The sequence below is a fragment of the Schistocerca cancellata genome, chromosome 1, assembly GCF_023864275.1.
Source record: "Schistocerca cancellata isolate TAMUIC-IGC-003103 chromosome 1, iqSchCanc2.1, whole genome shotgun sequence".
Lineage (NCBI taxonomy): Eukaryota > Metazoa > Arthropoda > Insecta > Orthoptera > Acrididae > Schistocerca > Schistocerca cancellata.
Window position 1 is genome coordinate 1,037,689,871 of NC_064626.1, and position 18,588 is coordinate 1,037,708,458.

Consider the following 18,588-nt stretch of genomic DNA (forward strand, 5'->3'; position numbering starts at 1 on the left):
TAATATTTTCATTTTGGTGTTTTGTACCATTTCCATCCCTCCTACGGGGTGCACAGTTTGTGTAGTTGTGTGAATTGTTAAAACTTTTAGTTTAAAGTAATCTGGTGTGTTCCAGATTTGCACCAGTGTAGTTTTTCAGAGGTTGTTGTGAGCGGTCATAACTACGGCCGTGTCAAAATGGAGCGACAAGATACTCAGCCCGAAAGCTCATACAGTCAAAAACTTGTTTCTTTCTGCCTCTGTATAAATTGTAACTTGATATTTAGAGGGTGCTTTCTGATTATAATTTTAAATCTGTTTCTTTTAAAAAATGCTTTAGGCACCAGTACAGTGAATAAATTACCGTTTTTTAAAAAGGAATTTGCTGGTGATTTCATCAGTTACTCCCTGGCAACTACTTCCACCCTCACATAGTGTGATTAAACGTGTTAATGTTCTTGATGAATCGCTAGCAAGTAGAATAAATTCTCAAGAAAATTCTTTGAAAATAAATCACGGTTCACCTGCAAAGAAGACCATAGTGTTCGGCATATGGCTCTGGCGCATTGTATTACATCTGCAGCAGCAGTCTGGGCAGCAGCTGGGGCCACAGTGATACAACGAACTGTTACGAATCGGTTACTTCAAGGACAGCTACGACACAACTCCCTTGTAGCGTGCATTCGACTGAATCCAGGCCACCGCCGTCTGCGACAGCAGTGGTCTCAAGCGAGAGTTCATTCGTGGGCAGGGTGGATGTTTGTTGTGTTTTTGGATGAAAGCTGTTCCTGCCTCGGTCCTAGTGATGGCAGTGCATTGGTTCAAAGGAGGCCAGCTGAGAGCCTGCAACCAACCTGCCTGAGTGCTAGACGCACTGGGCCTACATCTGGAGTTACGGTCTGTGGTGCGCTTTTGCACGACATCAGGTGTACTTTCACGGTTATCTCACGCACCCTGACTGCAAATTTGTACGTCAACCTGGTGATTCGACCTGTTATACTGTTATTCATGAACAGCATTTCAAGGGTTGTTTTCGAACAGCACAACTCTCGTTCACATGCCTTTGCAATGCCTTATCTCACGCTTACATTAACCGGTGGCCTTGCTATGTTAATCACTCAAATATATTATCTAGACAAATGTATTTCCAAAATTTCATTACTCTACATTAATAATGTTTTGGAACTACGATTGTTTTCCGTCTACGCACTTATAACAAAAAAACAACTCAACTTTCGTCAATAACAAGAACGATGAAAGGAAATAAACAAATATCAAGTGCTAATTGCATTTATTAATTTATTTTGTCAAATGACGATGCATCAAATAACGAACGGGCGCAACGGAAAAAAAACGAAAAATGAAAAATGAAAAAAAGTCTTCCTCACAAGTGTTCTGAGAGTGCAAGTCTGAATCGAATTTGCTGTGTGCCTGGTGCATTAACTAAAGAGTTAAGGCGCGTCCCTCCGTAACATCATGGTAGCATCACTTAAATGGACACTAACATGTACATCGTAGAAATATTTTTAACAAGTGCTTTTAGAAGGTCGCTGTTAAAAGAAGACTCGAGACGTGACCTACAGTGGTATTAACATCATCTTGTTCTGGTTACCGATAATTTATTCTTTTACATTCTAGTTAAGTACAATCACGGTATGCGTAGCCTAATTATTTCTGTTTTCGAGACAGTTATTATGTTATATGTAAATGAAATTCACTGAACCCTCTTTATGCTTTTAATTAAATCCCACAAAGTATCATTATTTATCATTTCACTGTGAGGCTGTCCAGTAATTATTCACTAAAACCGGGCTGATAGCGTAGCCTACACAAAATTACAAATTATATATGAGACGCTCCTGTCCTTTTACGCAAATACATAGACAGAAACAAAAATTTTAGAAAGAGATAAATGAAAGAACAATTAACATAAAAAATTAACATAAAAAATAAAAAACCTTTAGTTTGCAATTCTTCAGATCACTCAATACAAATAAAACAGTTATGTATGAGACTCCACAGGAATGATTACAGATGGAGAATAAACCAGTAACAGGCCTGCAATTTCCCGTACGATAACAAATACAGATAAAAGAGTGTAAGAGAAATATCAACAAAACTAAAGTCATGGGTGTAAGCATAAAAACCAGCGACGCTTCTTCGTCTGACCTATTTCAAGTTTTATAATACACGGAATTAATTGAGACATTAATTTAGTAATCACAGAATTAATTATGATGCATGTTTACCAGAAGCCGGTCTTCTTAATTCCATCGTTCTACTGTACTGCACAGAAATACACTGAATTTTTTTTTCTCAATTCAGTAGCTTCGTTCCCCGCGTATGGAGTTACTCTAGAGCAGCCTCTGTTAATTGTAACTCACGCTGGATGAGTGTGATAAACCGAGTTCGTCATTTTGATAAAAATCTTCTCGTTCTTCAAACAGATGAGGCAGAGCATCCCTTCAATAATATGATGCTACACAAGTGAACCTGACGCAATGAAATTTAGACAGCTAGCACATAAGATAACTCTATCAGCTACATGTTGGAATGACAGTGATGGAAATTAGTATAAAAAAACGTAGTTATTTATGAAAACATGTTTATTTAAGTGTATGCTATTGCACGCATTTTTCCTGTACAGTTTCCAATAAAGAAGAACAAAATACATTCTCGTTTTACCATTAGTATTGTAACTTAAGAAATTTAATGAAACAAGACAACTTTAGAAGTGGAAGTTTATATAAACGCACTTATTAAAGTTGTTAGAATAATCTACCATATACAGTATACAACTGTGACCTAGTATTTAGTCGAACCTTTACCATTAGCACTGGTACATAAGAAATTTAGTGAAACAAGACAGCTGTAAAGGCGGAGATTGATATACAGGCACTTACGAAACCAAGCGGGGTGGCGCAGTGGTTAACAAGCTGGACTCGCATTCGGGACGACGATGGTTCAAACCCGCGCCTGGCCATCCTGATTTAGGTTTTCCATGAGTTCCCTAAATCTCTTCAGGCAATTGCTGGGATGGTTCCTTTGAAAGGGCACTGCCGACTTCCTTCCCCATCCATCCCTAATCCGATGGGACCGATAACCTCGCTGATTGTTGCCCTCCCCCAAATCAACCAGCACTTAGGATGTTATTAGAACAATCTAACATATACAATATATATACCACAACTATGACCTACTGTTTAGTCGAACCTCTACTGTTCTTAATAACTGCAAAACTCGTCTTAAACTTTGACTGTATGAGGGCAGTGATCTCTTGTTCCGAGATTGATGTCCACTCCAATTGTCGTTTTCAGCTCGGTCAGGTCACAGTCTCAAATTGTCGTCCAATGCGTAAACACTTCGTGCAAGTATTCCACATAGATTCTCCATGCGATTTAAACCCGGACTTCTGGATGGCCAGCTCAGAAATGGAATATCTTTATCTTGAAACCAAGACTTTGTCTTGGGAGACCTATGACGCCCAGCATTATTGTACTGCAATAGTAAATTGTCATCGTCGAATTCCTCATACACACGAACCAATTCAGTGTCAAGCATTCCTGTATAATGATCGTACTCCATCTTGCGGTGTAACCATGCTATATTGGACGTACCATTAGCACAAATGCTGCCCAGATCATAAATTTGCCACCGCCAAAGTTTCTGCTCATCCGAACGTGCTCGTCTGCATGGAGATCATGACAGTAATACCTAAAACCATCTGGCACAACAAATTAAATTTCTCATCATCACTGAAAATTGCTTTGTTCCATTCTACGGTCCACGGTATACGTTCTTTCGCAAGCTTCAGTCGAGCCTCCTTATGCGTATTGTTTAAAGGTGACTTATGGTGCCGTTTCTTGATTCGCATCTTGAGCTAGGATTTGACTAACGTTTCTGGAAGTGACTGATAACTGCAGGTCAACCACGATTTGAAAGGAGCACAAGCCGTCGACTTTTCATTTACGCACAGTCAAAGGTGTATCTGATTCTGACAATTTTCGTCTCCGGGCATGTTTGTCATTTTTGCCATACTGTGCACCCAGTCGGACAAAATTATCAATAACATAAATGGAACGCCCTAATTTCATAGCAATCTGATGATTATACAGGCCCACTTCTTTATACGCCTTAATACCTGCTTACTCGTTACCCGAGAGAGGCTTTCCACGTGGCATTATCATAATAATTGCCCCGCGACGTTAGCAGACACACCTCCAAATTGTAACTCTAGTGACCTGTTGACATTCACAATTGTGTGTATCACCTAGTAGACCTGCCTTTATACCACCTCCCACCCCTTCCCACCCGAAAGACCGCCTTTTTTTCAATTTTTAAGTAATCGCCCTAATTCTAATGGTGAAATGAGAATGTATTTTGTTTTGCGTTGTTGTAAACTGTATCGGAAAAACGCGTGCAATACCAAATACGTAAATAAGCATGTTTTTTTCACAAATAACCACATACCCTTACATAGATTTCCACCACTATATTACGACGTTCGATGGCTAGCCACAAAATTTTAATTACAATCTGGGTGGGGGTGGAGGGTTGGGGGGGGGGGGAAGTTGTGACCATGGAACTTATTAGTTGTTTTAATACTTTCTTACACATTATCCCTTATATGTGACTAACTTTTCCCAACAATGGATGACTTGTCGATGACCTTGAGGCAGAAGTCTGATCTTGGGTTATCCAGGAAACATTCTCCTCGAAAATCATCTCGCAGTCGTTCTGGAAATGCTTACCCCACTGTTGCTTCTTTGTATGGGAGTACAACGATTATGCTGCGTAGCTTCGACGAGGCGCATTGTCTTGACAGCCTTCCTTCACCTTCTCTGGTAGTAGTTAATCCACGTTTCCACTGCTTGCTTTGTTCTTTGGCCCTCGGTCATGGTGACGTAGGACTGCTAATTCATGATGGTTACGCTGCTAAAGAAGTCATCTACTTTCGCATGACAAGGCTGCAAAATTTCCCTTGGTTGTGCGACAGTCTTCAATAGATGTGAGCAGCCACGGAACCCATCTGTCTGTGAATTTTATTATGTTCAAAATGTCATACAAAATGTTGAAAACTAATCCATTACCGATTTCCACTCTTTGCACTCTAGTTTCTATTGTGATACGCCGGTATACGAGCACCGGAGTCTCTTGTCTATAGATTTACAATTCTTCGCAGAGAGATGGACTGTCACTTGATTGCTCATCATTCATCCTTTCTTTTACGGCTCCGGAACCATTTGTGAAACTTAACAACTGTGTCATATTGTAACGAGTCTGCTAAAGTGAGAGCAATAACCATTGTGAAAAAGTTCCCTTGCTTAATTTGCGCAGCGTAGCTATGGGATACCGAGATGAACGCGTTTAGACTATTGCTCAGTGCATGCAGATATAGAGGGGTGATTTTCTGTCTAAATCAGAGAGAGACTTCCTTTCTTGTATTAAACCTTTAAAATATCGGTATTTACAAGTACACTGACGGAAAAAAATAGCAACACCAAGAAGGAGTTGTGCGACAAAAACGGAATTTGGTAGGTGTGTTTCTACAACTGAAAGATGACGTTTACTCAGATTCGCGGCAATCGCATAAGAATGGTGGTAGTAGCACCACTAAGAGGTTGCAAATCAGGTTAGCTTTACATACACGCTGCAACGGTTGTGACCGTTAGTTACCTTTGAGGTTGGATGTGGTGAGTTGATGTTGGTCAAGAATGCTTTTATGGCGACAAAAACGCCATTATCAATACCTTATTGAGTTTGAACTAGATCTTGTAATAGGGCTATGAAAAGTTGGATGTTCCTTCTGCGATACTGCAGAAAGACTTGGCAGGAATGTAGCCACTGTAAAAACTCTCTTGGTTATCCCACGCACCCTGACTGCAAATTTGTACGTTAATCTGGTGATTCGACCCGCTGGGCTGCCATTCATGAACATCATTCCAGATGTTTTCCAACGCTCACAACCGCTGTTGTAACCCAACATGTTCTACAGAGTGTCGCCATGTTGCCTTGACCTGCTCGATCACCAGATCTGTCTCCAATCGGACACATATGGGACAACATCGGAAGTCAATTCCAGCGTCATTCTCAAACAGCATTAACCGTCCCTGTACTGACCGACGAAGTGCAACAGGCAGGGAACTCCACGGGACAAACTGACTTCCGGCACTTGTACAACACAATGCAACGTTCTGGCGACTACATGGGTTATTATTGTAGCACCACTTCACATTTGCAATGGATTATCTCGCATTTACATTAACCTGTGATCTTGTAATGTAAATCGCTTAAATATGTTACCTAGACAAATGTATTCCCGAAACTTCATTACTCTACATTAATTATTTTTTTGTATTGCGGTTTCTTTCAGCCAGATTATTTATCTTAACTTACATGCATAGAATTAATCAGAGATCCTCCACTGCCAATAGGGAGACTGTTGCAGCCAACTCGCCAAACTCACTGCCAAAAAGACGTCTATAAGTAGGTTAGTTCAAAACATTTCCATAGGACTTTGAGTAGCTAGGACATTAGACTATAATCGTATAAGCGGTTAAGATGTTCTTCCTACTTAAATAACCTTGTCACTTCATTTATGTATTGCTAGAACACAGATACAATTTTTACAGGTAAAACTTTTTTTGTTTTGGTTTTGTTTTGAATAGGCGTTAGTTGCCTAACTCAGTAGACAACATTTATTATGATCTGTTGTATTGTTAATTGCTATCGACTTCTTGCGTGATGAGAATCGTCTTGCAGCATTGCTATAGAAAGTATTGCTCTTATTGCTCAGGTAAATCTGAAGTAACAGTGTGAGTATGACAATATTTATTTTCCTACAAGACAGCGTTAAACGCCAACACCAAGCGTTTGGGTTGGAGAGATCCAGCAGGGAGTGGAAGTAAGGATGCTACCACAGTCCTTGGACCTTTGCCAGGGGCAAATATTCGTTGCACAACTTCGGGACGTGACAGGGAATCTGAAATTCCACATGTTTACCTAGAACACGAGTTTGTATCGTCAATAACTTTTTTTTACATTTGAGCACAAAGACGTCAACTCTGTTTGAGTAACACAACCAAAACGAAGTCCGATTGCCCAATTATTATCGCGACCGTAGTAAGAAAACAATTTAGTAAGATTTTAACGATTGGTGAAACCAGAAAATTAAGACTGGGAGTAGCTGGGCGTTTCTGTCACGAAGCTGATGGTGCCTGAATCGAAAACCAGAGACCATTGCAGAAGCTTCACGGATATAGAATAGTGTAGGGCAATATGTGATCGGAATAGCTGGGAGTACCCAGTTTATTACGGGTAGTGAAACGTTATCACATCTACCGACATTCAGAGGGTACCTGTTTGCGATTGTACGCTAATCAGTTGGTACGCATCCAGAGTCTTCCGCTATTTCTGCGTTGAAAGAGAGGCAACCACAAGTGCCAACAGGTTGCAAAGGTTGCCTATCTCTCGGGCGTCGATCATCAACTTCATGAGTTCCGTGCGTGCGCTCGAAGCTCTGAGGCGGTAAATTTCGACGGAACACTTTAATACGTTGACACAGCATTAGAAAAAATGCCTTAAGTTGATGACGGTAGTGCTGATCTAAAGAAGTAGATTAGTCTCGTAAATTTTATCAAACGGAAATTAAGTACGTACGGAAACACACGGGGAATCCCAAGCCTCTATTGTCAAAATTATGCGGTTGGTAAATCCCACTTGGACTCTTAGGAAGTAATAGTCGGAAATTAATATTTATTTAATTATTGACATGAAAAATAGACATACTATAGCAAAAATTAAACCTCGTAATATCTCTTGTAAGTGCTGACTGCTAGTCACAATGTATGCATTCCACCATAACCCACTGACGCAACAGAGTAAAAATACATTTGGGTTCATTGTTTGCATGCGTTTTGAACAATGTAGGTTTAGTTACATGACTACTAGTTTTCTCTGCATTGCATTTTTTGAAGTGTGCATTTCCTTCACTTAGAGTATTCAATTTGGGGGCCCTCTAACAAGTATAATTTAAACCCTAAAACCTTGGCATATCCTGCACGAAGATATTTTCAATAACTTAGCGTTGGGATACCGGTTTCATATGACGTAAGGACTAATCGTGCTTGTTGATTAATGTCCTGCAACAAGGTCCAATACCATTTCATCAAATTATACTGTGCGAACAGTTCTATCTCGGCAACTTCGGCCATATCTCTGTGTCTTGAAGGGTCCAATTTTGCCGTAAGCTTCAACCTGCGACGGTAAACACTTCTTCCAGTCAGTAAGAACCTCACAGCGAAAGTTACCTCTGTAAACTCGTTCGGATTTCTGGGTTGTACATCTTGCTGCTTGAATCCTGGAATCTCCTGTAAAGAGTGATTACCTATAAAGTGTTGTGAAATTCCACTGTGGGCATGTCACAGACCACTGTGTATTTTTTTAAGCAGTGGTGGCAACTTCGATGCAGAAGCCAGCTGTTTGTTATGAAACAGGAGCAGTTTACGACCACGAATCTCACACGGGTTCTCGTACAAGACCTCGTAGCACGTCAAATATCTACTACCCATTTCCTTCACTTAGAGTATTCAATTTGGGGGCCCTCTAACAAGTATAATTTAGACACTAAAACCTTGGCATGTCCTGTATGAAGATATTTTCAATAACTTAGCGTTGCGATACCGGTTTCATATGACGTAAGGACTAATCGTCAGTGGAGTTACAGAATTTAGCATATAAATATCAGAAAGTAGTGTTTATATTGGCTTATGAAGGCACATCCATAAACCATCTTTACAGACGAAAACTTATTATTTTAAACTCTTTATCGCCGTACGTGTACGGTAGCGTAGAAACCTGTAGTCATATTATAAGGAGCGATCAAAACGTTTCTGTTCTAAGGCCGTACAGCGCAGGATCGATGCGCCAATCAGGCAAAATGGCGGTGAGTATTGTGGTAATCATTCCACTGACGCACGAGATTGAAGATATCTGTTTGGTAAAACATCGTGTCCTGTTATGAGTCCGTGACTGTCTGCTGCACATCATCGTCTGATGGAATCGTTGACACTTCAAGGCCTTCCGAAGTGGCCGAAGGTGTGGTAATGGCATGGAGAAAGACCAGGACTATACAGTGGGTGCTCGAGTGTCCACTGTGTGAGTTGACGTAACTACGACATTACGACATTTCCGATACGGGGACGTATTTTATCGTGAAGCAGCAGCGCCCCTTGGTGCACCATTGCACAACCGTGATTTTCGGCAGACATGCTGCCACATACAAGTTCCTCATTCTCAGATAGATATCTACCGTTGTTTGTTCTTCGCCACCTAAGAAAAGAACAGCGGCACATGTGTTCTGTTTGTACGCATTTGGCAGTAACATCGTCACAGTTCACATTTCCGCATTTGCGGCACTCACGTCGGTAAGACACTAATGCCTTACTAATCCCTTCCTTACATGTCGGTGCTTATACAAACGCATCGCTGTCTCCCTACGTCGCAAGTGCACTGCAACAACACCCTCAAATGGAAACGTTTTAATAACCCTTGTATATAAAAACGAATCATTGTGACTTTTCTTTTCATGTCAAAAATTTTGCAGTTCGCTTACTGATTTCAGCTATAGTTTTAATACAAGTTCTCACTGAACAAAACTATTAGTTTTAGGCGTTATGTGGTAGACACCATGGCGGTCAACGATTGGAAGCCTCTACGTAGTGCTATCATTCTGTAATACCAGTAAATCCCCGATTCTTTAAAGAATTGAAGTCTCGTGCATAAAATAGCTTCAGACTTCTGAGTAAACGTGTATTGCTAGCCTCCGCGCGATGTTTACGCTATATCGTCCTGTTAGTAATACAGGGGTTCAAAATGGCTCTAAGCACTATGGGACTTAACACCTGAGGTCATTAGTCCCCTAGACTTAGAACTACTTAAACCTAGCTAGCCTAAAGACCTCACACACATCCATGCCCGAGGCAGAATTCGAACCTGCAACCGTAGCAGCAGCGCGGTTCCTGACTGAAGCGCCTATAACCGTTCGGCCACAGCGGCCGGCTAATACAGTGGAAGTACGCACATTGCTAAGGACTTGAAGCTTTACTTTATTGATTTTATACAGCTGGTGTCTATCGGATCTTATAATATATCCTATGGAACGTTATCTGGCCTGATTAACTCAGCAGTCAGTTTTATTATGACGTCTCACCATTGCGATATGACTCTTAACGTGGTTTACTTCCCGAAAGCTGGGACTCCGTAACTGTCCATCTACGTTATGGAAACATAATCTTTACAAACCTGAAGATGCGTCTATACCAATTTGAAGCCGGCAGTTTGCCAATAAACCACCTTCATATAGCTATGCAGCTTTTGGAAACACCTCATCATTCTTGACTTTTTAATTGTTACAATTTTATGTTAATTTGAATGTTTAATGAGTGTTGAGTGTCGTTATTGTTATTCACAAAGTCTCTGAGGTATGGTTGCTCTCTCTAGAGTGTTGTTTGTTAAATATTTGACTTTAAGCATGTCAAAGAGATAAAGTTTAAGGAGGGTTTGAGGTTACGCTTAGAGTTTATTAGAAGTCGCTAAGTGCTCTCCTTATAAAACACTGGGTGAACATAGTGTGGGTGATTTGCGCTCCAGTTTAAGCAAAAGCTTGTTGTGACGCATCTCAATATTTATGGCGTCACATCTCCTGAACTACGTGTCGTGCAATTATATAATTTTACAGATACGTTAAGTGGCTTATGTGGGTACTGTCTGCAAACTGTATAGCAAATAGAGTCGGTAGTAAAGAAGTAATAAATTAAAACATCCTGCCTGATCCTGAAGTTTGGTTACATGAATAGCGAAAATACAATAAGCGATAAACGTCTTTCCTTTCATCATTTTGTGGAGGGGAGCAAATCTCAGCGAGAAAAAGTCTTTTGAGGATTTGAAATTATATGTAAAGTCTGTCGGAAGTCGCTAACTGCTCTGCTCCTCCAATAATGCATGAATAAAGACCTGGCATTTGCGTGCCGTTAGTTACGCTGTCCCAAGACAAACATACAGTTTCTAATGTAATAATTATCTTATTGTGTTAAACTTGTTACGTAAGATTATATCTCTTCGTAAGGAGAATATGACAAAATTTTAAATTTTAAAATTCTGTCAATAATTATGAAAAATATTCAAAATCAAATTTACGTTGCCCATGAAAGCCGTTAGATAGGTGACCTGCATCTGGAAATGGGTTCGGGACAACAATTTAGTAATGTAGACGAATAATTTTAGACGGGAAGACGCTGATTTTTGTTGACTATTTACGTTTATTCTGTTGTGAGACCGCATCTGTGACTCAATAGTTAGCAGATGTAAAGGTCGCATCTTCGACTTCCGGTGATTCCCTTAGTTTTTACTGGAATGGTTTCCACTCATCCTCGTGATGTCAAACAGGAAACCGATTAATTAAACAGGCAGCGGTATTGGTACTCAACGTCAGCTACATCATAAATGCTTTTATTTCCAAATTACTTACCCATTTTATAACTGGACTAAGTTGAGTGTGTTACCCCTCACAAAACTTCTTAATCTATTGCTATGAAGCGTTCAAAATAAAACAACTAACATACTTCAAGAACAAGGAAGAACAAGGAAACAATGAAGTGCCCGTTCTATTAATAGAAATCTCATGTTTCCTTTCTTGGCTGGTATTTGTTAGCGATTTCGAGGAAAACTCTACATTGGTAAGTGGAAGTGTACTGGGATGTCTTATAACACGTCATTATCAAACAGTAATTGACTTGTTGGTGACGCAGCCATCGCACGCTTCCTGGTTGTGTCATGCTGTGCAAGCGTATGCAGCCGGCCACACAGGAAAAGAGCAATGGCTCTGACACATGGCCGTTACTTACTCTCGTGATAAAAGTCTCCAGCAGACTTGCAACAGAGAGTTTCATATCACGCACACCCCTCAAGTTTCCCACAGTAGAGGTCTGTCGTTCCCCAGGTGCTCTGCACGTGACCAGCTCAGGTTTTGAGTTCCACAATTATAAATGTATGTTAGGAACAATAGTCAGTCTTTTCTCGAACTAAGAAGACAGACACTTGCAGAAAAATGATACCTTCCAAAGTATTCCGGAGTTGGCGTAACGATTCGTTTGTCAGAATCTCTCCCAGAAACTTTAAACCCCGCTCCCCTGTGGCTTGTAATGTTTCTGTCTCCAGGACAGAGCTCTCGTTCGTCCATTGTGCCCTATCGCTGACCCGCAGACGAGCACTGTGCGGCTCTCTCTCACAGTTGCCATAGCTTTCGGGAGGTATCTGCGGCGCCAGTTACCGTCAAAGTCATCTGACGTGGTAACCAACAGCAGTTTTACATCTTTAGTAAAACATGAAGACATTCTGAACAATTAGTCAGTGCTTACGCTCTTTGCCTGCTTTTAAATGTGCTGAGACCCATCACTAGCTACATCAGCACAGTTGGCATACAGCAACCTAACAGGTGACGATGCACTGCGCGCTATAATGGGCAACTGTCGCAGCCGGTTGCAAAAGGAAGAGAAGGTAGGCGTTCTATCCCCCTGTGTCATAGCATCAGTGTCGCCAACATCTCGTTATCGTTGGGTCCACAACAATCTACCATAGCACACTAGGCACACACTTTACAGAATCACGCACACACGCCTTCCATCAACCGAGCTACATGGAGTCTCTCCATAGTAACATACCCTACACGCCCAGACCAAGCGATTGAGATTCATTGTCGTTTCGTGTTCAATTTAGGACTAAAAGTTCGCTGTGCCGGAAATGTATATATTAGCTTTGTAGTATGCCACGCCATTCTCACTTTACAAATGCTGGAAGACTAACTCAGTTCATTTTCTTCGTGTTGGGTACAGCAGCCCTATATTTCTTAAAAGATAATTTGAAGGATACCACCTCGGCTGCTGTTGATAAGTATCCACATTATTACATCTTGCACGATTAACCAATTTCGGCCTTACAGGCCCCTTTGAAGAGCAGCACGCTTCAATATACTGTGAAATTAACCGATTATAAAACGATCTGTAAATGTTGTCATTTAATTAAAGAGCAACCGATATTGTAATGACTCGACGAATGCAAAAGCGTTTAAGCTAAATTAACTACTTGTAGCAGACTTGAGAGGCATCACATAAAGTGCAAGCATCGAAATTAAGTAAATGGCTTTACGTACTCGTTCTCAGGTCTGCTATGTGTAGTTAATTTAGTTTAGAAGTATTCCACCCCTTTAGCATTCGTCTAGTCACTACCGTATAGGTTGATCTTAAATTAAATGACAGTATTTATAGATTGTGATTACAGTTAGTTGTGACTTCTCGTGAAACTAAATTCTCAAAATCTGAGATCATATTAACTTTTTTTTTTGAGTCATCAGTCTTATGATTGGTTTGTTGCGGCCCGCCACGAATTCCTCTCGTGTCAACCTCTTCATTTCAGAATAGCACTTGCAACCTACGTTCTCAATTATTTGCTGGATGTATTCTAATTTCTGTCTTCCTCTACAGTTTTTGCCCTCTACAGCTCCCTCTAGTACCATGACAGTCATTCCCTAATGTCTTAACAGATGTCCTACCATCCTGTCCCTTCTCCTTGTCAGTGTCTCCCACATATTCCTTTCCTCTCAGATTCTGCGCAGAACCTCCTCATCCTTTACATTATCAGTCCATCTAAATTTCAACATTCGTCTGTAGCACCACATCTCAAATGCTTCGAGTCTCTTCTGTTCCGGTTTTCCCACAGTCCATGTTTCACTACCATACAATGCTGTACTCCAGACGTACATTCTCAGATATTTGTTCCTCAAATTAAGGCCGATATTTGATATTAGTAGACTTCTCTTGGCCAGGAATGCCCTTTTTGTCATTGCTAGTCTGCTTTTGATGTCCTCCTTGCTCCGTCCGTCATTGGTTATTTTACTGCCTAGGTAGCAGAATTCCTTAACTTTATCTACTTCGGTCAGAGGTTTAGCTGCCCTCTATAATAAAAAAAACTTAGTTAATGGATCAACGACGAACTGAAACGGTAGTATTGCGACGTCCGTTCCGAGCAGATGCAACGAACGAAAACGAATGGGGATTTTCTCTGCCCGGGGACTGGGTGTTCGTATTGTCTTCATCATTCCATCATCATCGTTATTTGCGACAGTGGCTAGATTGGGCTGTGTAAAAATTTGGATTTTGTACGGGTGCTGATGAACGAGCAGTTGAGCGCCCCACAAACCAAACATCATCATCTTCTTCGCTTTCACTCAGAATAGCGAAGTCATCAGCGAATCATATCATTGACACCCTTTCGCCTTGAATTTTGATTTAATTCCTGAATCTTTGTTTTATTTCCATCATTGTTTCTTCGATGAACAGACGGAACAGTAGGGGCGAAAGACTACATCCTTGTCTTACATCGTCGTCGTTCTTGGCCGTCCACTCTTATTATTCCCTCTTGACTCTCGTGCATATTGTATATTACCAGTCATTGCCCGTAGCTTATCCCTATTTTTCTCAGAATTACGAACATCTTGCACCACTGCACATTGCCGAATGCTTCTTCTAGATCGACAAATCGAATAAACGTGTCTTGCTTTTTCTTTAATGTTGCTTCCATTATCAACCGCAACATTATAATTGCCTCTCTGGTTCCTTTACCTTTCCTAAACCCAAACAGATCGTCATCTAACACATCCTCAGTTTTCTTCTCCATTCTTCTGTATATTATTCTTGTCGGCAACTTGGATACATGTGCAGTTAAGCTAATTGTGCGATAATTCTTGCACTTGCCAGCTCTTGGAGTCTTTGGAATTGTGTGGATGCTGTTTTTACGAAAGTCAGATGGTATATTGCCAGACTCATACATTCTACATACCAACGTGAATAATCGTATCGTTACCACTTCCCCCAATGATTTTATAAATTCTGATGGAATGTTATCTATCCATTCTGTCTTATTTAAACTTTAGTCTTCCAAAAATCTCTTAAATCCTGATACTCGTATTGGATCGCCTACCTATTCCAAGTCGAGTCCAGCTATTTTTTTTTTTTTAAATCGCATCAGACAAATATTCGGTCATAGAGGCCTTCGATGTACTCTTTCCACCTATCCGCTATCTTCTCTGCATTTAACAGTGGAATTCCCATTGCACTCTTAATGTTGCCACCTTTGCTTTTAATTTCACCGAAGATTGTTTTGACTGTCCTGTATGCTAAGTCAGTCATCCGACAATCATTTCTTTTTCGAATTCTGCACATTTTTCCTGCAGCCACGTCGTCTTAGCTTCCCTGCACTTCCTATTTATTTCATTCTTCAGCGACGTGTATTTCTGTATTCCTGAATTCCTTGAACATTTTTGTACTTTCTTCTTTCATCGATCAGCTGAAGTATTTGTTCTGTTACCCATGGTTTCTTCGCAGTTACCTTATTTCTACCTATGTTTTTCTTTCAAACTTCTGTGATTGCCTGTTTTAGAGATGTCCATTCCTCTTCAACTGTACTGCCTATTGAGCTGTTCCTTATTGTTGTAACTTTACCCGTAGAGAAATTCAATCGTATGCCGTCATTCCTTAGTACTTACGTTTCCCACTTCTTCCTGACTAATCTCTTAAACTTCAGACTATTCTTCATCACTATTATATTGTGATCTGAGTCCATATCTGTTCCTGGGTACGCCTTACAATCCAGTATCTTATTTCTGAATCTCTGTCTGGCCATGATGTAATCTAACTGAAATCTTCTCGTATCATCCGGCCTTTTCCAAGTATACCTCCTCCCCTTGTGATTTTTGAACAGAGTATTCACTATTACTAGCTGAAATTTACTACAGAACTCAGTCTTTCTCCTCTCTTGTTCCTTCTCCCAAGTCCATATTCTCCTGTAACCTTTCCTTCTACTCCTTCCCTTACAATTTCATTCCAGTCCCCCATGACTATTACATTTTCATCTCCCTTTGTGTACTGTATTACACTTTCAGTATCCTCATATAGCTTCTCTATCTCTTCATCTTCAGCTTGCGACGTGGGCGTGTACACCTGAACTATCGTTGTCGGTGTTGGTTTGCTGTCGATTCTAATAAGAACAACACTATCACTGAACTGTTCAAAGTAACACACTCTCTGGCCTACCTTCCTATTTATAACGAGTCCTACTCTCGTTATACCAATTTTTGCTGCTATTGATATTACCCTGTACTCATCTGACCAGAAATCATTGCCATTTCAGTTCAGTAACTTCTACTACATCTAGACTGAGCCTTTGGATTTCCCTTTTCAGATTTTCTAGCTGTCCTTCTGGCATTTCAACCACTGGCCCGTAGAACGTTATCCTTTCGTTGGTTATGCAATCTTTTTCTCATGGTCACCGATCCCTTCTCAGATCGGAGTGGGGGACTATTCCGGAATCTTTTGTCAATGGAGAGATCATCGTGACACTTTTATTTCAATTACAGGTCATATGTCCTGTCGATATACGTTATGAGTCTTTAATGCAGTGGTTTCCATTGCCTTCTGCATCTTCATGCCGTTGATCACTGCTGATTCTTCCGCCTTTAGGGGCAGTTTGCCACCCCAAGGATAAGAGAGCGCCCTGAACCCTTGTCCGCTCCTCCGCCCACTTTGTAAAGGCCTTTGGCAGAATAAGGGTGACTTGTTATGCCGGAAGTCTTCGGCCACCAGTTCAAATTACTAATCAAGAGCTAAGCCGTGGGTGGTTTCGGACCCAGGACCGAGAACGTTTTTATTACTAATAAAAGACGCTACCCCTAGACCACGGGTGCGGCCCACATGAACTTTTGAAAACTTAGAAAATTAAATTTTGCAGTGCTGCTAATTTGTAGTGTAATGTCCGACCGGGTTGTAGCCTCTCCCCGCTGTTATTCAATCTGTACGTTGAACAAGCAGTAAAGGAAACCAAAGAAAATTTTGGAGTAGGAATTAAGGTTCCGGGAGATGAAATAAAAACTTCAAGGTTTGGCCATGGCATTGCATTTCTGTCAGAGACAGCAAAGGACTTGGAAGAGCAGTCGAAGGGAATGGACAGTGTTTTAAAAGGAGGACATAAGATGAAAATCAACTAATGCAAAACAAGGGTAATGGGTTGTAGTTAATTAAATCAAGAGATGCTCAGAATCAGATTAGAAAATGAGTCACTTGAAGTAGTAGATGAGTTTTGCTACTTGGGCAGCAAAATAACTGATGACGGCCGAAGTGCAGATGACATACAATGTAGACTGGCAATGGTAAGAAAAGCATTTATGAAGAAGAGAAATCTGTTAACATGGAATATAGATTTCAGTGTTAGGAAGTCTTTTCTGAAGGTATTTGTCTGCAATGCAGCCATATATTGAAGTGAAACATGGACGATAAATACATAAAAGAGAATTGAAGCTTTCGAAATGCGGTGCTAGAGAAGAATGCTGAAGATTAGATGGGTCGATCACGTAACTAACGAGGAAGTACTGAATAGAGCTGAGGAGACAAGAAATTTGTGGCACAACAACAATGTTCGACCAGTAACATTTGTAATTCTTGCACTTTTTACAAACGTTGAAGTACCCCCCCCCTCCCTCTGCCGATTCTTTAAAGACTCGAACTCCCATTTATGAAATAGCTACGAGATTACTTTACAAGTGAGTTAACGTGTTGAACATTTGACGTAAAGTATGTAAGTGAGAAAGAGTTTATAAGATGTTTGAAATAAGGTTTAAAATTAAAGTGCAAAGTCGTTAAATGCGCTCATCATGAACCATAGGATTAACATGGTCTGCGCTATTTACGCTCCGTTTTAAGCAAAACCTAGTTTTATACACATCTCTACATTTTGTCGTTATATCTCCTGAACTGCGTGTCGTAAAATGATACAATTTTGCAGGCACATTCAGTAATATATGGAGACACTTTCTCCAAAGTGTGTTGCGAAGTTAGTTAGTAATAAGAAGTAATCAATTAATAAGTCATACTTGCTGCTGAAGTTCTACCGTGCTCCACTTTAAGCAAAACTTAGTTTTTCACGCATCTCACTGCTATGATGGCATAAATATAAATTATATAATTTGCATTACTCAAGCAGCTACAGTGCCGTCTCTCCCAAACGTCAGCTAGCTATTCACTCGACTGAGCATCAGCCATCATTTTGCCAATGACCTCTTATCATAGCTTACCTGACGGAGACGAGGAAGTTGGAGGCGCGTCCGGTCGATCCGACGAACTTGAGTAGGCAGACGGTGCACAGGAAGATGATGAAGGGCCGCATGCAGTCGACTGGGCACGCCCCCTGCAGCACCTCGCCCCCGCTCTCGGCGATCACCGAGCCGTTGCCGCCGACTCGCGGCACGCACGAGCAGTCACTGAACACCTGCGGTGGACATTACGAGCTTCTCAACAACTGAAGACATCACCAACTCTTTTCCTCCAAGATACATTGTAAACCGGATACAGAGCCGGCCGTGGTGGCCGAGCGGTTCTAGGCGCCTCAGTCTGGAACCGCGCGACCGCTACGGTCGCAGGTTCGAATCCTGCCTCGGGCATGGATGTGTGTGATGTCCTTAGGTTAGTTAGGTTTAAGTAGTTCTAAGTTCTAGGGGACTGATGA

At 41.0% G+C, this 18,588-nt stretch overlaps 1 protein-coding gene across 1 annotated transcript in view; it reads right to left on the reverse strand.

Annotated features, from left to right (window-relative positions):
- LOC126089978 (solute carrier organic anion transporter family member 74D-like) overlaps positions 1 to 18,588 on the reverse strand; it is a 111,708-nt gene that overhangs the window by 36,414 nt on the left and 56,706 nt on the right. Inside the window, exon 8 of the mRNA XM_049906951.1 lies at positions 18,158 to 18,351. Within this exon, the coding sequence (XP_049762908.1) occupies positions 18,158 to 18,351 (194 nt within the window). The remainder of the gene's footprint in view (positions 1 to 18,157; positions 18,352 to 18,588) is intronic.